The sequence below is a fragment of the Dermacentor silvarum genome, chromosome 3 (assembly GCF_013339745.2).
Source record: "Dermacentor silvarum isolate Dsil-2018 chromosome 3, BIME_Dsil_1.4, whole genome shotgun sequence".
Taxonomy (NCBI): domain Eukaryota; kingdom Metazoa; phylum Arthropoda; class Arachnida; order Ixodida; family Ixodidae; genus Dermacentor; species Dermacentor silvarum.
The window spans coordinates 3,418,042-3,443,828 of record NC_051156.1 but is presented as its reverse complement, the minus strand read 5'-3'; the positions used below and the strand labels follow the sequence as shown (position 1 = coordinate 3,443,828).

General features: G+C 44.5%; 1 protein-coding gene across 1 annotated transcript in view; it reads right to left on the bottom strand.

Annotated features, from left to right (window-relative positions):
- The window catches only part of LOC119443747 (uncharacterized), a 131,272-nt gene that overhangs the window by 46,048 nt on the left and 59,437 nt on the right, over positions 1-25,787 (bottom strand). The window contains exons 7-10 of the mRNA XM_049663182.1: positions 20,127-20,237; positions 16,144-16,315; positions 3,015-3,180; positions 394-592 (exon numbers count right to left, since the gene is read on the bottom strand). Of these exons, the coding sequence (XP_049519139.1) occupies positions 394-592; positions 3,015-3,180; positions 16,144-16,315; positions 20,127-20,237 (648 nt within the window). The remainder of the gene's footprint in view (positions 1-393; positions 593-3,014; positions 3,181-16,143; positions 16,316-20,126; positions 20,238-25,787) is intronic.

The following is a 25,787-nucleotide window of genomic DNA, read 5'->3' as shown; positions in this document are numbered from 1 at the left end:
AATTGCAGCTACCTCTCGTAAGAAAATTGAAACGAACACTTTCCAGCCTAGCGCTTCGCGTCTTGTCTAGCGTTTTCACCTGAATAGTTGGTGCGATTACGCACTTGCATTAAGTACGATAGGAGAACAAGGAAGAGGCCTGTGTTCGTCCTGCCCTTATTTCGCTTTTGTCCATAGTTCGAGTAAAACGCAGCTATATGTGTCTTGTGTTTGCCTACTTATTTCTTTATATTGATAGCTTTGAAGAAGCTCGACCAAGAGCATAACATATATATACTTGGAGGACACTTTCTAGCGAAGTTATGAACACAATTCTTCTGGACAGAACGTCATTGGGCTCAGCTCCATGCAGGCTGACTTCTCGCTACACTGTCTTTCCACTTATCACCGTACCATGGCCTCTTTGGCAGCACCATCGTCACTGTCAGGCGTCATTGATGCCCTGCTGATAGTAACCCTGACAGGCTTCAGTATTGACGGCTTCTTCAAGAGATCATCCTCCAGGGCGAGCACCTCCGGAACAAATTGCAATGCCATACGCATGGTAGCTTGCTCATCCGTTGGCTGTGGCGCGTACCCCGGTTGTGCATCCCTGTAAGTTGTTCATATGTCCAAACAGCATTAGTATGGTCAAGTTACAGATGTGTCCAAACAACATTAGTATGTTCAAGCTGTAGATGTCCAAACAGCATTTAGTACAAACTGCAGTGTGGATATCAAGCAGGAGGAGGTTGAAGTACGTTCGAGGATGTTGAAGTGGTAGATGTGTCTAAACAGCATTAGTATGTTGAAGTTTAATATGCGTCCAAACAGCATTATTATGTTCAAGTTGTAGATGTGTCCAAACAGCATTACTACGCGTATGTTCGACTAGCAGATGTGTCCAAACATCATTAGTATGTTCAAGTCTCACATGTGTTCTAACGGCATTATTATGTTCAGCTTGGACAGCTGAACAGCATTTATGTTCCCTGTGCAAGCAAGACTCGACAATGAAACTGAAAGCTATGCACGCAAACGTGATTTTCCACTTCATCTTTCAAACGGAGCATTCAGACTTATTCACGACATGCTCCTCATCATATATGCTACCTGAAATGAAGCATGTAGCACAAAATTTATAGGAATACCATAAGGTGCACACGAAGTGCTACACTCAAAAATAAAATTTGTTACAAGACATTTATAGAGGCGAAGAAATGCTGAGCCGCAAAGCACAAGATATACTACGATAACATCATCCTGCAGTGTCTATAACACCGATTTAATCTTGCTATAATGACAGCGAAGTCTGATTTACACACGTGTCATGGATAGAATGAATGAAGTGCACTCCCGTAATTTCGCCTAATCTGACACGCTGGACAAACTCTTCGTAGCTTTCAATCGGAGAAGAAAACAAGCTTTACACCAACGCACCCCCGCATCTTCTTCAGTCTATGCGAAAAACCGTGACGCAACCCACCACTGCTGTCGTCTTGAAACCATTGAACCTTTCCTATCGTGGCACATCCTGGCCACATTTTTAAGCTTAATCAGGTTTCTTTCACATGTGGATACAATGACATAGTTTGAAAAACTGACTGCCTTCAATTTTGCCGCTTGACACACTCACTTGTCCCAGTCTGCGCGCAGAGCAAACTGAACTCAGGCGTAGTGGTGTAGCCACATTACTTTTCGGAGCGGAAGCGAAGCACGCGCCTGCTCAGGCGTACTAAGCATAGACTTAAAAGGACCAACAACGAATTCTTTAGCTACACGCTTTTATTAGTACAAATGAAATTTTACCGGTTAGAGTGTCCACTCCAGTAGTGTTAACACGCGATACGTCGTGGAACACTTTCAACACACATTTTAATCTGCCTTCGTGATCGTTTCTATGAAGTTCTACGCTGAAAACATGCTGGAAACAGTAAGTCAGCGCGATAGGGATTCCATGCCGGCATTAGTGGGAAGTAGACGAGTGCGACTCTTAGCTGCAATATATAATTATTTTGATTATGATAAGCCGATGCTGATACGATGATATTTTGTATTTCACAGGGCGACCACGTACAGAACTCGGGGTGCTCACTCGCGAAATAGCACGCGTTCAAAAGCATTCACGTGCGCTGCCACACAACCAGGGACGCCGTGGCTCGCCACAATTCTACAATTCCAGTCGTTGCAGCGCAAGCAGCGCCATTGTTAGAGCGAGTTTATTTCAGATCGTCATACGTGGATAATAATGAGAAATCGCCGATGTAATATAAGTGCTGCGATTTCAAACAATACATACATGGAGTTTTACTTAACTTGGACAAGGCTTTAAAAATATAGGCAAATGCTACGCAGCTGGACAGAACCAAGGTAACGTTGTTTGCCGTCGCTTGTAAAGTCTCAGATAATTTTTTTGCATTCTGTCTAAATAAGAAATTAGTCTTAATGACCTAATCAACTTCTCAATTATTATAATTAGACGAAAAGTGTCAATGAGAGAATTCTAGAGCAACATGAGAAACTCCCGATACAGCTTTCTGTTGCTCAATACGTGCTACATAAAAGTGTTTTTCCGAGCGTGAAAGATGCCCGCGAATACACGCATAGTGCCTCGACTGGCCAGTCGTGTGGCAATTTTGCGTGCATTCGCGGGCATTTTTCACGCTCCGAAAAACACTGTTATGTAGCACGTATTGAGCAGCAGAAAGCTGTATTGGGAGTTTCTCATGTTGCTCGACAATTTTCTCATTGAGGCTTTCTCATTTTCTTTAGGTGGCGTTGGTTGAGCTCTTCTTTTCCTCTCCTCTCCCGCTAGGTCACGTGGCATTTCTACACGCGGACACAATCTCCTGGAACCTAGCCCTTAACAGCTTCGCTGTAAAGGTTATGTCGCCAGCACATTATTGCACAAATTCTCCGCTGAAATTGCTAATTTTTCGATATGGAGTTTATTGCGATCGCTCCTGCGACATATATGTGCTGCAATGCCGCCAGGTGATCATTTTCTTGTTAATGCGAACATGTCCACCTCATACTTTTGATAAGAAGACCCTTGAGATGTGGTCGTCGCGTCTTGAAGGGCGGGTGGTAGCGTGGACGCGCCTTTGTATTCCAGTCGGAGCCGCTTGTTGATCGGTGCCGTGGGTCCGGAGCTGCTGCTGTCGAATGCCGAAGACACTGGGCTGCTCGACCTGGGCGGAGCTGCAAAGATGCACAGCGTGTGGGCGTCACAATTAAGTGCTGCATGGGTACCACACCTATATATGTAACAGGCCGATATCACGGTGAGTTGCCTCACACCACAGCTATACGAGTACACGCAAACGTTGTCGGTAGTTGTTCTTGGCAGGTTGAACGACAACAGCCAATGGAAGAACCTTGGTTGTGACCGATTCGGGTGTGCGTTCCCCTTTTGAAAATTTAACACAGGGCAGAAAAATCAAATCATACAAGCGCTTACGGCGCGCGTGTTCTCAGGCACCATCAGAATTACGTACCCGCGAAACCCTATATCTATCTGGATTCGTCCGTTTCCTCTCGACATCATTTACGGAACAGAGTGCCCCGTGATCTGGCGTGATATATAAAGTGCGGCGTGCACTTCCAAAGGAGGCTGCAGCTCGCAATAATCAATCAATCAAGCAATCGCTCAATCATTTATCGTGCCCAGGAACAACCATGCAATCTGAGTGCTGGCGCAAGCATACACACAAAAAAAAGGCAGGGAAATACCAGTGAAAAAAAAAGGAATAAAAGTAACAAACTTGAAAAGAAGAGTGTACATACAACAAGGCGCAAAATGGATACATAACAGGAAGGAGGAGAAGGGAGAGTTGAACAATACGTGCAACTATGAAACTTTGACAGAACAACGCAAAGCTCGGAAAAGAACAAAGACAGATAGTTGTGAAAAATATCATAGTCATGAAAGTGGGCGTTTTAAAGACTCCGTATTCTGTGGACGGTTGAGTGTTGGTGATGACAGGCAGGAACATGGAAAGGTCTATGTTCTCTGGTGAGCTTGCGCGGAGTACGAAAATTATACAACTGAGGAGTTCGTGGCACGTGAGGATACAGTGAACGAGTTTGAAAAGAAACATAAGGCCAGTGGGATTACGTCGGCAGCGAAGTAAGGGTAATGACAATAATCCAACAGTGCTAGAACATGGCCCAGCGTCCATATTGGCAAAGCGGTGATGATGTATGCTTAGAAACTTTTTTTGGACCCGATCTATATTGTCACTGTTGGATCTAGGAATGCCGTTCCAGACGACCGACGTGTATTCGAGTTGAGGAATACAGATTGTTGTGTAGAACTTGTGGAACGGTGTAGGACAATAGAATGCTCTCGATAGTCTGCAAACAGAACTAAGAGTGTGCATACCCCGCATTGCAGCGTACTTAGTGTGAGATGAAAAGAGTAAGGTTGTATCAAAAAGTACACCGAGATGATTGATCTCACGGACCTTACACAATGGCACAGAATCTACTGAATAATAAAAAGAAATTATTGCTGTTTTACGGGTGAAAGTCGTGACTCTGGTCTTAGCAGCATTCAATGTGATGTTATTATCTGTGCACCATTTATAAAAGTAAAACGAGTCAGACTGCAGGATGAGACAGTCATCAAAAGTATGAATTGACTTAAACATCTTGATATCAGCGGCATATAGAAGGAATGAAAATTCCGAACGGCTGAAAGAACGTCATTACTAAATATTAAAAAAGGAGTGGTCCTCACACTGATCCTTGAGAGTCGCCGCAAGTTGCAAGTAAGAAGAAGACATTAGGCTGTTCACGTTAACGAAACATGATCTAAACTCCGTAAGCGGCTTACAATTGACAAGTCAGCACCAAATTGCGTAACCTTGATGAGAAGCAGCGATAGTCTGACTACGTCAAAAGCTTTGCTGAGGTCGCAATAAATGGTGTCTACTTGCCCCCTTTGCAGTAACGGCACGGAGATCTGTGTCATGAAGCTTGCGAGATTTGTGACAGTGGAGCGGGCGGGGAGGAATCCATGCTGATTCGGAATCAATGTGTTCTTCACAGTAAAAGACAATACGTTGTGAATAGCCAGCTCAAAAACCTTAGACATGGCACAGAGAAGAGAAATCAGGCGATAATTTGAGACATCAATTTTACAGCCAGACTTAAATACAGTAAAAACACCAGGAGTTTTCCACATGTGAGGGAAAGTGGAAGCATTTAAAGAGTTATTAAATATAGATGTCAATAGTGGGGCAAATATACCGCCCTAAGCTTTTAAAATTGCGGAAGGGATGCCAACAGGGCCACAAGATAGGGAAGGCTTCAGGCGCTTAAGGCATTCGCTGATGAGCTTTTCATCAAATAACGCAGGACTAGACGCAGGAGCCGTCGTCTTGTGCTGATCGACTGACGCCAGCGTTGAAACCTGAAGTTTTATGTAATGATGAGAAATGGGCAACAAAACAATCCGCGACCTGCTTGGACTTCTACTTCTCTAGAGTCTAGCAGGCGAAAACACTCTCCACGATTATAAGAGCGCTTTCAGATATACTTACAAAATTCCGGTGGCCGGACGGAGGCGCTCTTCTCCGAGAATGCAATATGTGAGTCATGATCCCGCTTATAGAGGCGTTTGCAGAGAATCCGAAAAAAGCGGGATGGTTCTGTCCACTTAGTTAGGCACAGGAATTCTGGATTGACGGTGCGTGCGATGTTTATATTTTAGGTTCAGATGAGAATCAATGGGGATATTTATGAGCGTTTAGGACTGTACTGAGGAATATATTTGCGAATACTGCTCAAAACAAGCTTCGTAAACTGATTTACTTGGTCATCGACATTGGCTTTATCGGGGTCCAGTGACCAATCGATGGTGGACAAAAAATCTTATAAGCCAACATAATCACCACGCTTGAAAGCAAAGCGACAAGATTCATTAATGCCAAGGGAGAAGTTCTGCCTCAACACTGACACAGATGCAGTTATCTTAAGTGATGGGTGAAATTTATCGGGACGCACAAGAGAAATGTCAGAAAGGGAAACATCTATAACTTGAGCGTTGCAGAGGCAAAGGTCTAAAACGTTACCACAGCAAGTGGCGATCAAGTTGTGCTGCTGAAGAGAACAGAAGGACAGAAAGTTCATCAACATGCTACATTTGTTCTGTATGTAATGATTATAATGAGAATATGTAAGATTGTCCCAATGAATTCATGGTGCGTTAAAATCATCAGGAAGGATTACTCTGCGCTTACTATGCGAGAATAAAACACTTTCAATGGAAGAGATGACTTCATCAAACAAGACAGGTGAAATATTCGGTGGTACATAGAAAGTTCCGCTTAACAATTTTTCGCAGCGTGCTGGCTGACTTCAAGCCAAATCGACTCCTGTACCCTTTCTATGTCATTGCATCTTACACATCTCAGTGAACTGTCAACAGCAATCAGTACGCCACCATCTTTTTGTTTCAATCCACTGAAGTCCCAGTCATTGCGGCAGACTTTGCTTTGTAATGCGGTGGAAAAAAAATCTGAAGACGAAATATCACTGCAGAGACAAGTTTCGGAAATCACAAAAATAGAAAAGTAAGACGAAATGACATTGAAAAAAAAATACACGTGCCTTAGTGCGAAGTCCACGAGCGTTTTGGTTATAATAATAATAATAATAATAATAATAATAATAATAATAATAATAATAATAATAATAATAATAATAATAATAATAATAATAATAATAATAATAATAATAATAATAATAATAATAATCAATCAATCAATCATGTTTATTTAACGTGCCCAGGAACAACCCTAAGGTCTGAGTGCTGGCGCACGCATACATTACAAACCAAAAACAAGACACTCGGGGAAAAATCATTAAAAAATTAATGAATAAAAATAAAAATTGTGAAAAGAAGAGAGTACGGACAACAAAGCGCAAAGTAAATACAAAAGAAAAAGGAGGAGAAGGACACTTGAACAATACATGATATTATAATACAAGGCAAAGCTCGGACAAGAACGATGACAAGGGGTTATGAAAGATATCAAGTTCACGAAAGTAAGCGTTATAAAGATTCTGTATTCTGTGGACAGTTGAGTGTTCGTGATGACAGGCAGGCACATGGAAAGGTCTATGTTCTCTGGTGATCTTGCGTGGGATGCGGAACATGACACAGCTGAGAAGTTCGGGACACGTGAGGTTACCGTGAAGGAGTTTAAAGAGAAACAGAAGGTCAGCGCGATTACGTCGGTCGGGAAGCGAAGGCAATGACAATCCAACAGTGCTAGTACAGGGTGCAATGTCCAGGTTTGCAAAGCGGTGATTATATATGCTTAGAAACTTTTTCTGGACACGATCTATAATGTCACTGTTGGATCTAGAAGAGCCATTCCAGACGACCGACGCATATTCGAGTTGAGGAAGGCAGATGGTTGTGTATAATTTGCGGAACGGTGTAGGAGACTTGAATTCCCTCGATAGTCTGCATACAGAACCAAGAGAGCGCATACCCCGCATTGCAACACGTTTAGTGTGAGCCGAAAAGTATAAGGTTGCATCAAAAAGTACACCAAGATCATTGATCTCGCAGACCTTACACAACGGCACAGGATCTATAGAATAAGAAAAAGAAATACTTGCTGTTTTGCGTGTGAAAGTCATGACTTTGGTCTTAGCAGCATTCAAGGTAAGGTTATTATCCTTGCACCATTTAGAAAAGGAAAACAGGTCAGACTGCAGGGCGTGACAGTCATCAACAGTGTGAATTTTCTTAAAAATCTTGATGTCATCGGCATATAGAAGGAAAGAAGAGTTCCGAATAACAGAAAGAACGTCATTAATAAAAATTTTAAAAAGCAGTGGTCCTAATACTGACCCTTGAGGGACGCCGCTAGTTGCCAAGTAAGAAGAAGATGTTTGGCCATTGACGTTAATATAACACGATCTATCAAGAAGATAACTGCGCAAGAGATTCACAACTGACGAGTCAACATCAAAGTGCGTAAGCTTGATCAGAAGCAGCGAGTGGCTGACTACATCAAAAGCCTTGCTGAGATCACAGTAAATGGTGTCAACTTGCCCCCTTTGAAGTACCGGCGTGGAGATCTGTGTCATGAAACTTGCGAGATTTGTGATAGTGGAGCGGCCGGTGAGAAATCCATGCTGATTCGGAATGAGCGAGTTCTTCACAGTAAAAGACAATATGTTGTGAAGAGCAAGCTCAAAAATCTTGGACGTAGCACAGAGAAGAGAAATTGGGCGATAATTCGACACATCTGATTTACATCCAGACTTAAATACAGGAAAAACACGAGCAGTTTTCCACATGTGAGGGAAAGTGGAAGTAGTCAAAGAGTTATTAAATATAGATGTCAATACAGGAGCAAATATACTGCCGTAAGCTTTTAGAATTGCGGAAGGGATGCCGTCAGGGCCGCAGGATAGGGAAGGCTTCAAGCGCCTAAGGCATTCGTGGACAAGCTCTTCATCAAACAGCACAGCACTAGATGTAGGAACCGTCGTCTTGTGCTGACTGACGCCAGCGTTGAAACCTGCATCTTTATATAAGGAAGAGAAATGGGCTGCAAAACAATCCGCGACTGCTTGGACTTCTGCCCCTCTAGAGTCAAGTAAGCGAAAACCCTCTCCATGTTTATTGGAGCGCTTACGGATATACTGCCAAAATTCTGCCGGCCGGTCGGAGGCGCTTTTTTCCAAGAATGCCATATATGAATCTTGATCCCGCTTATAGAGACGTTTACAGAGAACCCGAAAAAAGCGGAATTCTTCTCTGTACTCATTAGGCAACGTAATTCTGGATTTTCGGTGTGCGCGATCTTTATGCTTTAGGGCAATTATGAGTTCAGACGAAAACCAGTGGGGATATCTAGAGCGTCTAGGCCTGTACTGGGGAATGTATTTGCGCATACTGCTCAAAACAAGCTCTGTAAACTGATCTACTTGGTCATGAACATTGCTTTTGTCGGTAACCAGTGACCAGTCGGTGGTGGACAAGGAATTATATAAACCAACATAATCACCACGCTTGAAAGCAAAGCGTGGGGATTCATTTACGCCACTGGAGGAGCTCTGCCTCAGTGCTGACACAGAGACAGTTATCTTTAGTGGCGGATGAAACTTATCGGTACGCACAAGGAAAATTTCGGAACGAGAGACATCTAAAACCTGAGCATTTGAGATGCAAAGATCTAAGACGTTGCCACAGGAATTGGCGACTAAGTTATGCTGTTGAAGGGAACAGAAAGACAGAAAGTCCAACAACAGGCTGCATTTCTTCTCTGTGTAATGATTGTAATGAGAATATCTAAGTGTGTTCCAATCAATACCTGGTGTATTAAAATCACCAAGAAGAATTACTTTGTGCTTACTATGGGAGGATATTACACTTTCAATGGAAGAGATGACCTCATCATACAAAACAGGGGAAATATTCGGCTGTACATAGAACAAATCCAATCAACAATTTTTCACATCGGGCTAAGCTAACTTCTAGCCATATCGACTCCCGTACACTTTCTATATCGATGCGCCGTACACATCTCAGTGAATTGTCAACTGCAATCAGCACGCCACCACCTTTTTGTTGAGATCCACTGAAGTCCCGGTCACTGCGGAAGACGTTGTAGTGCGGTGGAAAGAAGTCTGAAGACGAAATGTCACCACACAGCCAAGTTTCAGAAATAACAAAAATAGGAAAAGAAGATGAGATTACATTGCAAAAAAATTCGCGTGCTTTGGTGCGAAGTCCGCGAGCGTTTTGGTAAAAAATTTCCAAATTACACGCCACTTTGATCCTTGGGGGTTGTTATTTCAGTAGCATGAATCATGTCATCGTGTAGCACACCACGGAAAGGCTTGAACAAGCAACCCATTGGCCACATTGACGGGTCGTTCAAGCGCTTAAGGGCTTCTTCATCAACGGTTATATGAAAAGAAGAATACGATTGATATTTAGTTCTAAGTCGCCGGCAGGAGAGGGGAGAAATATTCAAGGCCTTTAAGTGGTTGGTCAGGTCGGAAGAGGTTGTTTCAGAGCTCAAATTAGAAACAAAAATAGCCTTAGGTCGATGCTGCCGTTGAGCTACAGATAATGTGGAAGTCTTTCGCGCTCCAATCGAGGCAGGACTCTTGTTTTTTTGTGTAGTCACGGGTGCTTTTTCAGTGGACGAAGCGAAATCACGTGGGGAAACAGCATCTCGTCGTTCAGCAGTGCGTTGTAACACAGGTACATTAGCTCGCGTTGAGGCAGGAGTAGAAGTAGTAAGGGTGGGTGACTTTCCGGAGTCGGCAGGTGTCTTCACAGGCATGGCAGTTGCACGTCGCGACAGCTCGTCGCGCAGGCAACGAACTTCCGCTCGAAGGGAGGCGACGACTTGGGTCTGTTGCTCCAAGCCGCGGGAATGGTCCTTACGAAGGCGTTCATTCTCCTCTCGCACTTGGGAAACTTCTTCGCTCAGGAACGAGATTCCCTCCAGCGCGTCGAGGAGGAGGCGCCACGGACCTGCCAGGCTACCGTCAAGGTCACCCGGTGGGGCACAAGAGGAGAAGGGAGAACCAGTTCGGGAAAGGGAAAGCTGCAGGGAGCACGCCGTCGGGTCGTTGTCGCTAGGCTTAACACCCTGCTGATTCAACTCACACAAATTACAGCAAAAGGAGCGCGATCCCGACTTCAAAAGATCCAGTTCGTCGTCTGGCCAGGTCACACATTTCGCATGCACACGTTTATCACACTTTTCACAGCGAAAAAACTGCTGCTTTCCGAAAAAACGGCACGAGCAGAGCAAGCATGCGTCCTTACTGGGCGCCATGCTGCGGGGATAATAATAATAATAATAATAATAATAATAATAATAATAATAATAATAATAATAATAATAAATGTGTTTTTATAGTGCGCAGCAACACGTAACGGAACCTTCGTAGTGGTGCACTTAAATAGTAATACGCGGGACAAAATGTACAAAGAAGCCGTATGTAGTAGAAGAAAGCAAGGCGAGGTGGAGAAACAATGAGGGAAACAGAAAAGTTGTCGCAGTTTCACCTGAAAGGCGAAGCATCAATTGCGATAGCAAACTTGTAGAGAGCTATACGGAGTAATGATATTAGCTTTATCAGCTGTATAAACTTGGACATGCAGCAACATCGGCAACACGCAGAACTGTTGAAGACGCCATCGGCGTTTTGCCCGCGTTCGCTCAAAATGCGTGCGGCGTTGGTGACTGTTGCCGGAGCCTCTGATATAAATAGGCACTGCGTGCCGCAGCTAAACGTCGCCTCCCTTCCCTCCCCCTCCCCCACGGCCTCTCGCTCGTCGAAAGAAGGCGCGTTTGCTCTACATACATGGTGATTGTGAAGGAGAACAGAGACGCCTACTTTTGCAGCCCTTAAGCGAGCACGGCGCAGAACGCGCGTTTGTTCTCCGCCGTGCGTTCACTCCCCGTGAAAGACGCGCCCCTCGCGCCCTTTCACTCGCACATACAGCGTTCGGCGCGCGCTGAGCCGTGCTCCCTCAAGGGCTGCAGAAGATAGCGCCAACCTTTCCCTTTCCCTCAAGAACCACTTATCTCTCGCGGCGACGATTTCTTCTCCAAATGACGTCATACGGAACCTCACGGCGACGGCGACGGCGACGGCGACGGCGACGGCGACGGCGACGCCGACGGCAGAAATCTGCTTTTGAGTGTCCATATAATTGCTATCGCAATAAAACGAGGAGGCGGGCGCAAAAGGGCATTATTCATACAACATCATTACCTACATCTATACAAAGCAGAGAAGGTGAACTTGAAATATGCTAGTAAAGGCTTATTACATATTTTTGGAGTCAAGCAATAGAATAATCTTTAATACAACAAGGCTGGGTAGAAAATGCCGAATGTTTCCTGTTGCAATTTCACGGCACAAAAATTGCGCATGATTACGATGCTCCTTTGGACAATGTATAATGCCATGGACTACCTCTTGAGCGCACTGGCCTTCGTCTTCACCCTCTTAGGCGTGTGCTAAAGTGACTGCCAATTTTTTCCAATGAAGCACGCTCTATGGCTTGGATAATTTGATACCAGGACAGTGATGGAATAACGTTAGTCCGTTTGCATGAGCTTTGTAATAAGGAGCTCATGGCAAACTACATCAATTGCTTTACTTAGGTCAATTCATAGAGCGCCTAATTGGCCCCTACTATATAGGTACCACACTGGAAGCATGGGTCATAAATGTAACCAAGTTCGTTGTTGGGGAGCACCCTGGTACGAAGCCGTACTGTTCATCTATTAAAGGTTCTTAAAAGAGTGCACCTTACTCAAGAAATATTATGAATTATGTGTCATGCTGGCTTCAACACGTTCGATGTGGCCGTATTGATATTTGGTATAATAAGGTTCGCAAAGACAACGACAGTGCCTAAATCCAATTTTCCACTTATCCTAGGCATGTCTGCCCCGCTTTTGTGTGTGCATGATCTTTCAGTGTTACTGTCATTTTAATTCTATAAAAAAACTGAGGGAACTTTTACTTTTTGAGCGTTTTTGCAGGTATGAATGTTCGCATGCCATCTTCAATGACTTTCGTAAGCAAATTAACTTGTTCATGAACATCAGCTGTCCCATCTACGAACGACCAGTCAGCGTTATAGAGATAATGGTGCAAGCCAACGTAATCTCCAAGGGACAATTTGAAGCTGCGCTACGTGTTGTTATCGGAACGGGTGTTGCGTTTCTTTACTGCCAAAGTTAACGAAAGAACTGAAAGAGGATATAACTAGAGATGGGTCGCTCAGGAGCGAGCCGGATCTTTTGAGCCGCTCTTTTTAAAGAGCGAGGGAGTCGTGGTTCAGTAAAAGTGGGCGGGGGTTCTTTTGGAGAATGGGAGCCGCTTCTCTCTCCGAAAGAACCGCGCTCACTTGAACCACGACTCATTCGTTCTTCAAGATGAGCGGCTCAAAAGACAGCCGAAGGTGAGGGGGTGGAGGCGACTCTTGCGAGGAAGGACTGGAGGGCAGTTGCTTTCTCGCACTGCTAATAGATGGCGCGGAAGTCGCACACAGCAGAAGAGACGGAACGGTTCGCCACGGCTCACAGAACGAGAGAAAGACGGCTTCCTCTCTCCGGAAGAACCGCCGCTCACTTACTGAGCCGCGGCTCCCTCGCTCTTCAAAAGAGCGGCTCAAAAGATCCGGCTCGCAGGCTCAGTAAGTGAGCGGCGGTTCTTTCGGAGAGAGGAAGCCAGCTCTCTCTCGTTCTGTGAGCCGTGGCGAACCGTTCCGTCAGAGCCTTGTCTTCTGCTGGGTTTCGAGATTTCGTTTTCTAACCGACGAGTGGTGGCCGGCGTGGGCAGACTCGCGCTACTCGTACTCGCTCGCAGTGTGGTGTGCGCAGCAGTCCCTTTGGGTTTTTGTGCGTCCCGATGCCACCGAAGGAAGAAGTAAAGAAGCCTTAATTGGCAAAGGATGGTACCGTTCGTTGCCTGCTGCTGTTCGAACGATGTCTCACAACTCTCACCGACCGCACATCGTGCGCTGGTGCAACAACACTTCGAAGATGGTCTTCCGTGTCTGTAAAGACAACAGGTGAACGTAAAGTTTACGTCCTTGTCTTCATTTGTGCTAATTAGTGTAGTTATGAAAATGTCGCCCATAGCATCCAGTTCATTGCATTTTCTGAGCGTGTATCATTAGCACGTCAATAAAACGAGGCGAATGATCTGTTGTGTTGTAATAGAACTTCATTTCTTTTTCTTTTTTCTTTTGTCCTTGCGCATGATTGCATGATAGCCAGTATTGTGTGTGCGCTCAAGAGAAAAAAAAACGAACGGTACGTACGGTAGTTTTGTGGATCTTTAGTATGATTTTTGTATTGTACTTCAAGAAATGATTTCGACATTCATTTTGCATGGCGTTACAGCTCACTCATATTATAGTGAGCGTGCACATGAGAATGAATGAATAAAGTTGAAAGATAATGTACACTAATTTTGTGTTCTTATTTTGACCAAAGTTAATTTTAAAGCACCACAAAAACAGAAAAAGTCCTGTAATGACGATGACGTTACTTTTTTCTGAGAAAAGTACGTCGCGTTCTGCCTGTTATAGTATTATAAGCATTTTATCCTCAATATGAGAAAAGAAAGTTTCATTAAAACTAAAAATTCACGCTTTTAAAATATGTAAAGATAATCTTAGTCTAAACATAGCGAAAATGCCAATAACAAGGTTATTCAATTATGCATATATCGTTTTTTTTTTTCAAAGCCAAATAACTATAGAATATGCATACCACACGTGGCAGATTTAAGCGAACAGGTGAGCCGTTCAAATGGACCGGTTCATATTGAGTGAGCTGAGCCGTTCCGAGCCGCTCACTGAAGTGAGCCGTTTTGCCCATCTCTAGATATAACTTGTCTGGCGCAAACAGATGAACGACGCAACCAGATGAATGGAAACGGTATCAATATTGGTAAGACAGGTCTAGATCATTGTCACAGCAGCTCTCAGTGAAGTTTGGCTGCTGCATGGAATCAAAAATTGTGAAGTGAAGAAAGGAGTGGCATTTTTGAGATTTGTAAAAGTAATTCTGGCAAAGAGTATTAATAATCCAGGAAAATCAGGGTGCAATGAAGTTTGTACTGGTTAATGCGAAATTATAACGGGTTCAGCAGATGCCAGGATAAGACCAAAGGCTGCAGGAGTTACGTCAGCGGTTACCTGGAATGCACTAATTATTCAATATTATTAAAACAACACAGCTCCTTGTCCTCGCCGTTTTCCGAAAACTTCGCTTTTAGAGCAATCGATGTCACAACGTTGTAGCGAATAGTTTTTCTGATAATGTTCAGCAACTGTACGAAAAAATTAAAGCAGTGTATAAAATTAACGTGAACAAACGTGTATGGCATATGGGTAGCGATAGCTGTATATATTAGTTTTAAAAAACGCTCCTCGCTCTCAACCATGCGACGCTAACAGAAGACGAAGTTACGAAAAGCAGAAGGCAATTTAGTTTTCTTGGGATATAGAGTTAAACATAAAAGAGAGTTACACTGGTGAAAAGCGTTGTATAAATAATAAAAAATAGAGAAATTAAAGTGGAAGGAAACTCCACTTACCATTTATGAGAACCGAACCCACAACCTACGCAAGATGCTTGCGAGGCTCGAAAAATTAAGCTAAAGCGGCGTTATTGACACTGCTGACCTCCTTGCGTCTTTAGACTCGAGTTCCCGGGACTGCAAATATTTCCGGAGCAAGAAATGCGAAAAAGAGAGAGATAGAGATTCTTTTGCAGGTACTGCACCCACCTATTGACCGAATTGCGCAGTGGAAGCTTCCACGCACGACACAAAAATTGTTCACCTAAATTCCAGCGTGCATGACCGAAGCAGCCACGATATTACACTTTTTGGAGAACACTGCTGCTCCCGAAAGGGTTTGTTGAAATAAACATGGCCCTGGCAGTGATAGCGGGCATCACTAACGACCATGGCAGGAGACGTGGAACATCCTCTGAACTGCAGGCGTCACGTGATGAGGGAGCCTAAAAGCAGGCAACTGGCCAATAAACCCTGGTATGCTTCCCCGAACCATCAAGCTCTGCCTGAATCGAGACCTTTCCTGTGCAATGAACGAACATAAGGAAAACCGAGCGACTAGATGTTTATTTAACAGCATATAAAGCGGGCAGACGATGTCAAGGAAATCATAGGAGAAACTAAATGTTCTTTTTAACTTGAAATGTTAGAATAATGCGAAAATGGGAAATGAAAGTGCAAGACAACTTGCCAGTGCCGTGCTTAACTCGTGGCCTCCGCATGGCGGGTGCGATAGCCGATGGCGACGGTGATCCCCCCGGTCCACTTTTTGGTATTTGTGCGCATATAAGCAAAGCACATATAGCATAGGGAGTGTTAGCCAGCGACTGAATATATTAAGGAGGTACGCAATATCCTTTCAGCCGATTACCGATAGTTGAACATATCAGTTAAGTATTCCCTACGAGACCTCGCCTCACTCTACGTCTACGTACCTCTAGGGTCGGTTAAAGGCAGCACAGCAAATTTGTGTAATCGCATATAGAGCCATTCTGATGTTTCGTGTTTGTCCTCGTATACAACGCTCAGCACGTGTTTCATTTTGACCGCCGCATTTCCTTTTACCGACAGACTGGCGCCGCTTGCTCGCTGACGACGGCTGCGGTCGTAGGGAAACCGAGGGCACGTCACATTTGCTGACGGCACCAAGCTGCGGTGGCTCGACGAGCGCGGCCTTCTTGGCAGCCATCGATTTGCGTCGAGCGTCCTTCAGCGCAGACTTCGGCGATACCTTGCCCTGCGAATGTGGTTGTGGGAATTCGTAACGGGGCCTTCATAGCCCGCTGGAACTCGTCTCACCATCTCACCGCGTTTATGTTCAGACCGCAACTTCATAAGCTTGAGGCGTCTTCTAAATTTCAAAATGCCTAAAAAAATTATCTCTTTTCACTCTGACCTGGATTTTGTATAGGATTGGGCTCCTGTTTTTCGGGTTTTATTCTTTAAATATTTTTCAATTGTTTATTTACAAATACTTTACATAGGCCGCATGGAGAATTCTGTAAAGGGCTAGTCCAGTATATACACACATAAAAATCAAAATACATAAACACCTCGACAAAATCAAACAAAAATTAACGCAGTAAGATGAGATCAGACCCCTCACTTTAACAACATACACCATAAAAGCAAGTTATAGTAACGATAGTAACGATAGTAATTCAAATTTCAAAGCCTATAACACACAAAAAATCATAACTATATCTCAGAGGAAACACTACCACGGAGAATTAAAAAAAAACAAATCACGATATATCTCTCACGTAAAAAAGAAAAAAGATCAACATATCGGCAACAGTAGTATGAGCAAGAGCAATAGTGGAGGCGGCAATTAGGAAACACAAGGTTTGAGAGCATAGATACTTTTTTAAAGATTTACGCAAACTTTTGTGTGGTCTCGCTCTTATACAACGTTGCCCGGAAGCTCATTTAAGAAACGTATAGCTCGTGGAAGTGTCGATAAGTTAAATGCGTCAGTATCAGCGTACACGTGCGCTAGGCTAAAGTTATGCAGTCTGCGTGAAGTTCCATAAGCGAAATAAAGGTGTACAGAGGATGTCATACTGCAGTGAACGAATTTGTGAAATGGCGATAAAAAAGCAATCTCACGACCAGTAGTTACAGGCTTAAGTGAAAGGTCACGCTTAATGTGTGTTATGCTGGTATGTATTATGCGCAGTAAACCAACTGGCCTTCTTCTGAAAAGCTTTTACCATGTTAAGATATTGTTGATACGGTGACCAAATTGAAGAGGGGAATTGAATTTGAGGACGAATGAAAGCGACATAAGCCTGTTTATGTACACTGGATGGAGAATTATGTTGGTTAGGGTTTAAATAACCCCGTGACCTCGATGCGTTCGCACAGATGAAAGTAACGTGTAAGGACCAAGAAAGATTCACGGTTAGGCTGGCGCCATGGTACGTGTACTAAGAAGTACGTTCCACACTATTGGTACTAATTTTATATAGGCCGCTGGACTTACCAAGATTAGGGCTAAATCTTACAAATTTCGACTTGTAAACCTTTAAAGCCAGCAACCAGGTTTTACACCACCCACCAATACGTTCAAGGCCCTGCTGAAGGGCGAGGTGGTCGCTATGCTGTAAATTAGGTGATAAATTATACAATCATTAGAAAATGTACGCATACAAGATGATACTTTGTCAGGCAAGTCTTTATGTAAATGAGAAAAATTGAAAGGCCTAGGACACTGCCGTGCCGTGCGGTACCCTAGAAGAAATGTAACCAAGTGATGAATAATGATAAAGTACAGTAAATTGCTGCCGACTTGTGAGAAAATTACGGAGCCGTGGCAACGCAAAAGAATCTACATCTAACGCTGATAGTTTTAAAATAACGCGCCAGTGAACTTCATGATCAAATGCCTTAGCAAATCCAAGGCTTATGCATTCTGTCGGTACGTTACTGTTCACGTTAGAATGCAGCTCAGTACTAAATTCAAAGTGTTGAGCCGCGCAGTAAATGCCATTGCTGAACTCATGTTCATCAGAAAAATAAAATCAAAGCTCCTTTCTTAAAGAAAGATGGTTGAACGCGAAGCTTTCGCCCATGAAAACTGAATCAAAGTCAAAGTCCGAGGCCAACGACCACGCAATTAACACAAGACATGCTGAGCGGCCCGATGCGATGCATATGTTATTTGATTGCTTGTTTCGGATTGTATTTTTTCAGCGTTGAAGTTGAATGAATACACATTTCGTTAAGTTGTGTAGCCTTTATTTCAGATAATGTAGCCACTGATTACACGCACACTTTCACGGACTGCGTGCCGTTGCCGATACACGGGATCGGCCTTACGGGCACGATCGCGCTCGCGCTTACGTTCGCGTACGGCAGCCTCTTCTTCTTCTGCTGTGCGCTGCACCCAAGCCTACCTATAGTGACGGCCGGAAATACCCGCCGTGGTTGCTCAGTGGCTATGGTGTTGGGCTGCTGAGCACGAGGTCGCGGGATCGAATCCCGGCCACGGTGGCCGCATTTCGATGGGGGCGAAATGCGAAAACACCCGTGTACTTAGATTTAGGTGCACGTTAAAGAACCGCAGGTGGTCCAAATTTCCGGAGTCCCCCACTACGGCGTGCCTCATAATCAGAACTGGTTTTGGCACGTAAAACCCCATAATTTAATTTTTTTGACGGCCGGAAATACATTGCGTGACGCGCGCAATGCAATGCAGATATATAAAGTCCATCTGGGTAGTGTGTCGTTGCAGTTCCCATCGTTCTTAACGGCACAACTGCGAATGCAAGCTGTAGTGTTCTATGATTGTGTGCGCAGATTGTTCTATTGTGAGCGCAGATACGCAGATAGTCCCATTGTAAAAGTTGGCTTTCCTGCAGTGCGTTTTCAGCGCTCACGAACCAATCGGTGAGGCATAGAAAGTTTTGCTTTGAAACTGTTATAGACTCTTGATATGAGGGTAAATATGAGAGCCTATTATAACTCAAGCATTTTGCAACAAATGCATTTCAAGGAAATGGGGTGGAAATTTCCAGACTAATCTTTATTTCCATTTGTGTGGACTGGCACCACATTGGCTATTTTCCAGTCAGTGGATAACTTTCTAATAATTAACGACTGCGGAAAGAAGTGGAATAAAATTCTGCTTGAGACTGATTCTTTCAAATTTTTCTGTTAATATCACCAATACCAGAAGAAGGAATTTAAGGCTGTATATGATTTGAGAAACACTTTGGACTAATTCCAATAGATACCATGTAGGTGTTAGCTTAATTCAGCATTTCGGGAAGATCAATGTTATCTTCGGTAGAATGCAATGATTGTATGCTTTGCATATATTTATGTCCACTGCAGGACGAAGGCCTCTCCCTGCGATCTCCAATTACCCCTGTCATTGCGCTAGCTGATTCCAACTTGCGCTTGCAAATTTCCTAACTTCATTACCCCACCTAGTTTTCTGCTGTCCTCGACTGCGCTTCCCTTCTCTTGCTATCCATTCTGTAACTCTGATGGTCCACCGGTTATCCACACCACGATTTTCATGGCCTGCCCAGCTCCATTTCCTGCTCTTAATGTCAGCTAGAATATCGGATATCCCCGTTTGCTCGCTGATCCACAACGCTCTCTTCCTGTCTCTTAACGTTAGGCCTAACATTTTTCGTTGCATCGCTTTTTGTGCTGTCCCTAACTTGTTCTCCAGCTTTTTTGTTAACCTCCAAGTTTCTGCCGCATATGTTAGCACCGGTAGAATGCAATGATTGTACACTATTCTTTTCAACGACTGTGGTAAGGTCCCAGTAAGGATTTTGCAATGCCTGCCGTATGCACTCCAAACCAATTTTATTCTTCTGTAAATTTCCTTATCATGATCAGCATGTAGAACATGCACATGTAGTACGGGAGGGTAAATATAATATACGTTGCCAGGATTATCTATATTTCCTCAAGCAGGTTTTTCTCTCTTACACAATAATATTCAAGAAAAGAAAATGAAGGAAAGAGAACTGAAGTGACGAACAATTATGCCGACTAATTTTATGACAGGACGAAGGATGTACACCTACCGTCGTTGGCTGAGCAGGGCGTTCCTCGCTCTTCCAGATCGGCGCTTGCGACTCTCGCCTCGGAGCTGGCGCATCGGCGTTCAGAACGGTCATTTTCTTCGTGGGCTTTGTCTGCACACAGTAAAATCCAAACAGCGCCATGTTGGAAGCGTACCAAACGAATAGAGAACATATAACAAACAGCCGCGAACAGTAATGTCAGGAGCAAAATAAATGCAAGGAACACAACTGCCAACGAGCTAGTTGGCGATGTTTCAGTACGAGAACGGTAGGGCAAGACAAGACCAGGACGCGTAAGAAAACAGCTATGGAAGCTCACTACTTTAATCCAGGTACCCACACCGCAGCTGCAACATTATGATGTGCATACTCTACAGGATGGCATGCGACGAGTAGAAGAAGCCTTGGGTGGATGGACATCACAACCTTCGTTGTCCTTTTGTGTCTCATACACGCATGCGGTTTGTAATGTTACACCTATGTCTTTTGTCGTTAAGCAGAGTTGTGAGTCGAGTCAGCGCCCGTCTTGTCTCCTCCCTTGTCCTATACTGCAGAGATGGGTCACTCAGGAGCTAGCCGGATCTTGTGAGCGGCTCTTTTTGAAGAGCGAGTGAGCGGTGGTTCAGTAAAAATGAGCGGCTGTTCTTTTGGAGAAAGGGTTCCGGTTCTCTCGCGTTCAGAGAGCCGTGCCGATGCGTTCCGTCAGAGCCGTGTTTGCTGGGTTATGCTGGGTGCGACTTCCGCGCCATCTATTAGCGCTACGAGAAAGCAACTGCCCTCCCACCCTTCCTCGCAAGAGTCGCCTTCACCCCCTCGCCTTCGGCTGAAGAACGAAACAACCGCCGCTCACTTACTGAACCACGGCTCCCTCGCTCTTCAAAAGACCGGCTCAAAAGATCCGGCTCGCTCCTGAGCGCTCAGGAGCGAGCCGCTCTTTTCGCCACGGCTCCCTCGCTTCTTCACCCTCGCTCTGCACCATCCGGCTCGCTCCTGAGCGCGCGCGCTGTTTTCGCCACGGCTCCCTTCGAGATCCGGCTCGCTCCTGAGCGCGCCGCTGGCCACGGCTCCCTCGCCTCTTCAAAGATCCGGTCGCTCCTGAGCCGCTCTTCGCCACGGGTCCCTCGCTCTTCAAAGATCCGGCTCGCTCCTGAGCGCGCCGCTGTCGCCACGGCTCCCTCGCTCTTCAAAAGATCGGCTCCGGCTGAGCGCCGCCGCTCAGCGCGCGCTGTTTTCGCCACGGCTCCTCGCTCTTCATCCGGCTCGCTCCTGAGCGCGCCGCTGTTTTAGCGCGCCGCGTTTTCGACACGGCTCCTCGCTCTTCACAGATCCGGCTCGCTCTGAGCGCTCAGGAGCGCGCCGCTCTTTTGAACAGCGAGGGAGCTGTGGTTCAGTAAGTGAGAGGCGGTTCTTTCGGAGAGAGGAAGCCGGCTGGGCTGTCTCTCTCGTTCAGTGAGCGTGAGGAACCGTTCCTAGAAAGCGCTCAGGAACGAGCCGGATCTTTTGAGCCGCTCTCTTGAAGAGCGATTGAGCCGTGGTTCAGTAAGTGAGCGGCGTTTCTTTCGGAGTGAGGAAGCCGGTTCTCCCTCCTTGAATGAGCCGTGCCGGACCGTGCCGTCAGAGCCCTGTCTTCTGCTGGGTTTCGAGATTTCGTTTTCTAACCGACGAGTGGTGGCCGGCGTGGGCAGACTCGCGCTACTCGTACTCGCTCGCAGTGTGGTGTGCGCAGCAGTGCCTTTGGTTTTTTGTGCGTCCTGATGCCACCGAGGGGAGAAGTAAAGAAGCCTTAATTGGCAAAGGATGGTACCGTTCGTTGCATGATGCTGTTCGAACGATGTCTCACTACTCTCACCGATCGCACATCGTGCGCTGGTCTAATAACACTTCGAAGATGGGCTTCCGTGTCTTTAAAGACAACAGGTGAACGTACAGTTTACGTCCTGGTCTTCATTTGTGCTAATTAGTTTAGTCATAAAATGTCGCCCATGACATGCACTTCAGTGCATTTTTGGAGCGTGTATCATTAGCACGTCATTAAAACGAGGCCAATGATTTGATGTGTTGTAATTGAACTTCATTTCTTTTTTTCTTTGTTTTGTCCTGGCGTATGATGGCATGATCGCCAATATCGCGCGTGCACTCAAGAGAAAAAAAAACCAAAGGTACGTGCGGCAGTTTTGTGGATCTTTCGTATGATTTTTGTATATTACTTCAAGAAATGATTTCTACATTCATTTTGCATGACGTTACAGCTCACTCATATTATAGTGTACGTACGTATGTGAATAAATGAATAAAGTTGAAAGATAATGTACAATCATTTTGTGTTCTCATTTTGAGGAAAGTTGATTTTAAATTACCACAAAAAACAGACAAGCTTCTGTAATGACGATGCAGTTACATATTTTTTTCTGAATAGAGTACGTCGCATTCTGCCTGTCACAGTATCATAAGCATTTTATCCCCAATATCAGAAAAGAAAGTTTCATTACAACGAAAAATTCACGCTTTTAATATATGTAAAAATATTCTCTAAACATAGCGAAAATACCAATAACACGGTTATTAAATTATGCATATATCGTTTTTTTTCAACGCCAGATAACTATAGAATATGCATAACACAGGTTACACGTTTAAGTGAACCGGTGAGCCGTTCAAATGAACCGGTTCATTTCAGTGAGCTGAGCCGTTCCGAGCCGCTCACTGAATGGAGCCGTTTTGCCCATCTCTACTATACTGGCCTTGCACTACCGTCCTCATAATAAAACTAGGCCTGAACTTAGCCCCGAAAACTCTCTATGCATTCGATATCATATACTTACACTGGGAGGATTGCGTCGTTTCGACAGCAGCGCACACTGCTTCACGGGTGACCTCGCGCACTATCCCTGATTAGATTAACATTGCTATACCTCGTAACTCTTACAAACTTGCAATTTCATGCACACTGTAACACAGTCGGGTACACTCAACACAGCTGGACTTTTCTGTTAAATACCTCCAAAGTGGGCCAAGTACCAAAACAAATTCTAGGAATTTACGTGCAAGAACGATTACGATTATGAGACACTCGGAAGTTGGTACTCCGGATTAAATTTGCCCACGTGGGATTCTTTAACGTGCCTCTAAATGTAAGTACCAGAGCGCTCTCGCCGCCATGAAAATGCGGCCTCCATAGACGGAATAGAACCGGCGACCTGACTGCAATGCCTTCGAGCAGTGCTGTCACAAGTAATCAAAAATAGTCCATATTTTCAGTAAAAGTCAGTAAAAAACATGTTTTTTTTATGCTGGCAAAAAAAAATGTATGTGAATTTGTCGCTGTGCCGTCACGGATCCAGTGCACATTGTCAGCTCTATTAGGCCCATTTTTTTTCCGCGCTCACGAGGGTTTCGAAGGGAATTCAGGGTGCAGGCTCGTTTGCCAAGCGTATCACCCCTGGAGGAAGCCGAACGCCAGGCCGGGGCACGCTTGTACCCATTGGAACCAGTGGGTGCCCGGCGGCGGTGGGAATCGAACCCACAACCTCCCGCAGCCGAGACGGGTGCTCTACCACTAGGCCACAGCTCTATTACCTACCATCTGCTATGACCTCTAAGATTCTTGGCACGGTGCGTGGTTTCAAAAGCCACGCGGCTCACAGGAAATCTCAGTCACTGTAACTATTAAAAAAGACGCGTGGTTTTTACGGTCAAACTAGTTTTCGAAGTGCCTCAGATGACATCTGGTAATTGACATGCAATTGCGTAGAGACAACTAAACACAGATCTAGAACAGCAATTTATATCAGAAATGTTGCTAGGCGAAAACAGGCAGCGACTTCTGACGCTACTCGAAGAGTGAACCCACCTCTTCCAAGGTTGAAACCCCCCGAGCAGCCGTCAGAGGCGTTGACCACAGCCAAGGGCGATGCGTGCATTCGGCGTGAATGCGAGTAAACACGGACGACGTCAGCAAGTAGCTCTGTCTCATTTCAGTGCGTTGCCTCCTTGGAGCTTCTACAGAGCTATCGAAGGAGCTCATGCGACATATAACTAACGACTGCGCACTGGTTTTGTGTACCCCCCGCCCTTTCCCCCGTGCGCATGCCTATGCACAAGCGGATTATATCCTCAGGGTAAAGCGGGGTGCTCATCTACGTGTAATTTGTGTAATTCATGTAAGTTTTTTCTTACGTGTGTACTATATTTATTTATTTCATACTGATAGCCTGGGTACCAGGCCTTACGCAGGAGTGGGCATACATAATTTTCGATGGCAAAAAGTTCCAACATATAACATCACAAAGACATAGCGAAAAAATGGAAAAGTCAAGGCACACAGAGAAAAACATTGCATTTTCTACAATACAATGAGTCATTATACGACCAATACAACAGGAACAAAAATCAGGATCGGTTCCTCAGTGCATTCATAAATAAATCAACTGTTTCATATCCTACAATATCGGCTGGTAAACAATTCCATTCACGGGTTGTTCTTGGAATAAATGTATTTTGGAACGTATCAGTGCCATTAATAAAATCTCTAACTTTCTTAGAGTGACAAAAGCGCACTGCGCTTTGAGATGCTGGTTTTATATATAATGTCTTGTCAAGTCCATTTTTTTATGAAAAACTAAATAAAAAATTTGAACCTTTCTGTATTTCTTCTTTTTGTGGTCGTTCAAGTTCCGCCCATTGCAAGAGGAGTGAGGGTGACGTCTGCCAGCTATAACTATTAAAGACAAATCGGATATATTTTCTTTGAACCCTTTCTAGTTTTGTTATGTTGAACGCAGTAAAGGGATCCCATACTACAGCTGCGTATTCTAACCATGGTCTAATAAATGTCTTGTAAGCTAGACGTTTTATGTCCGGCGTGGCATTTCCAAGCCTCCTCCTTAGATAACCGAGCTTTTTCATGGCCCTTTTTCCGATGTACTCGACATGTTCATTCCTTTTCAGGTCAGATGTGAGTATTATTCCCAAGTATTTATGTGTAGAGACCTTTGATATAGCATGACCACCAATGCGGTCATGTAAGTAAACAAAGACGGTTCTTTTTTCGCGTCACTCTCATTGCGACTGTTTTTTTTTTGTAATTAATTGTCATTTGCCAATTTACACACCATGTGTGCAGTGTGGCCAATGCTGTATTTAAAGATTCCTGATCACTCGGACCGCGAATTTCTTGATATAGTATGCAGTCGTCAGCAAACATTTTTATTTTTACAGGTACGTTTGGTACGATGTCATTGATGAATAACAGACGTGTAAATAAAATCCACGGTAGTGTTGAACGGTCATTACAGGAAAATGTGAAAACAAGTTACATCGCTGGATCACTCGCACAGAAGTATATCATGATATTCTGTTTACCAATATATGACTTAATTGTGTAGGAAATGGAAACCTAAAGTCCGGGAGGTGCTCCTCAATTTCAATCGCCCATGCCAAGACGGACGAGTTGACATAATCCTCACGCGACCCCCCTCTGTGCCGTTATCTGATGCTCAGCCAGTGTTGACCTTACATATGAGAGGCACCATTGTTCAAAATAGGTGGCGCCCCTTCGACTTTTTTATTTATTTCATTTTCTCGCTAACAGTATCCATGTTCTCAATAAAAATGATGAATTTGTTATTGCAGAAGTCTAATCTCTCAATCAAACTCGACTAA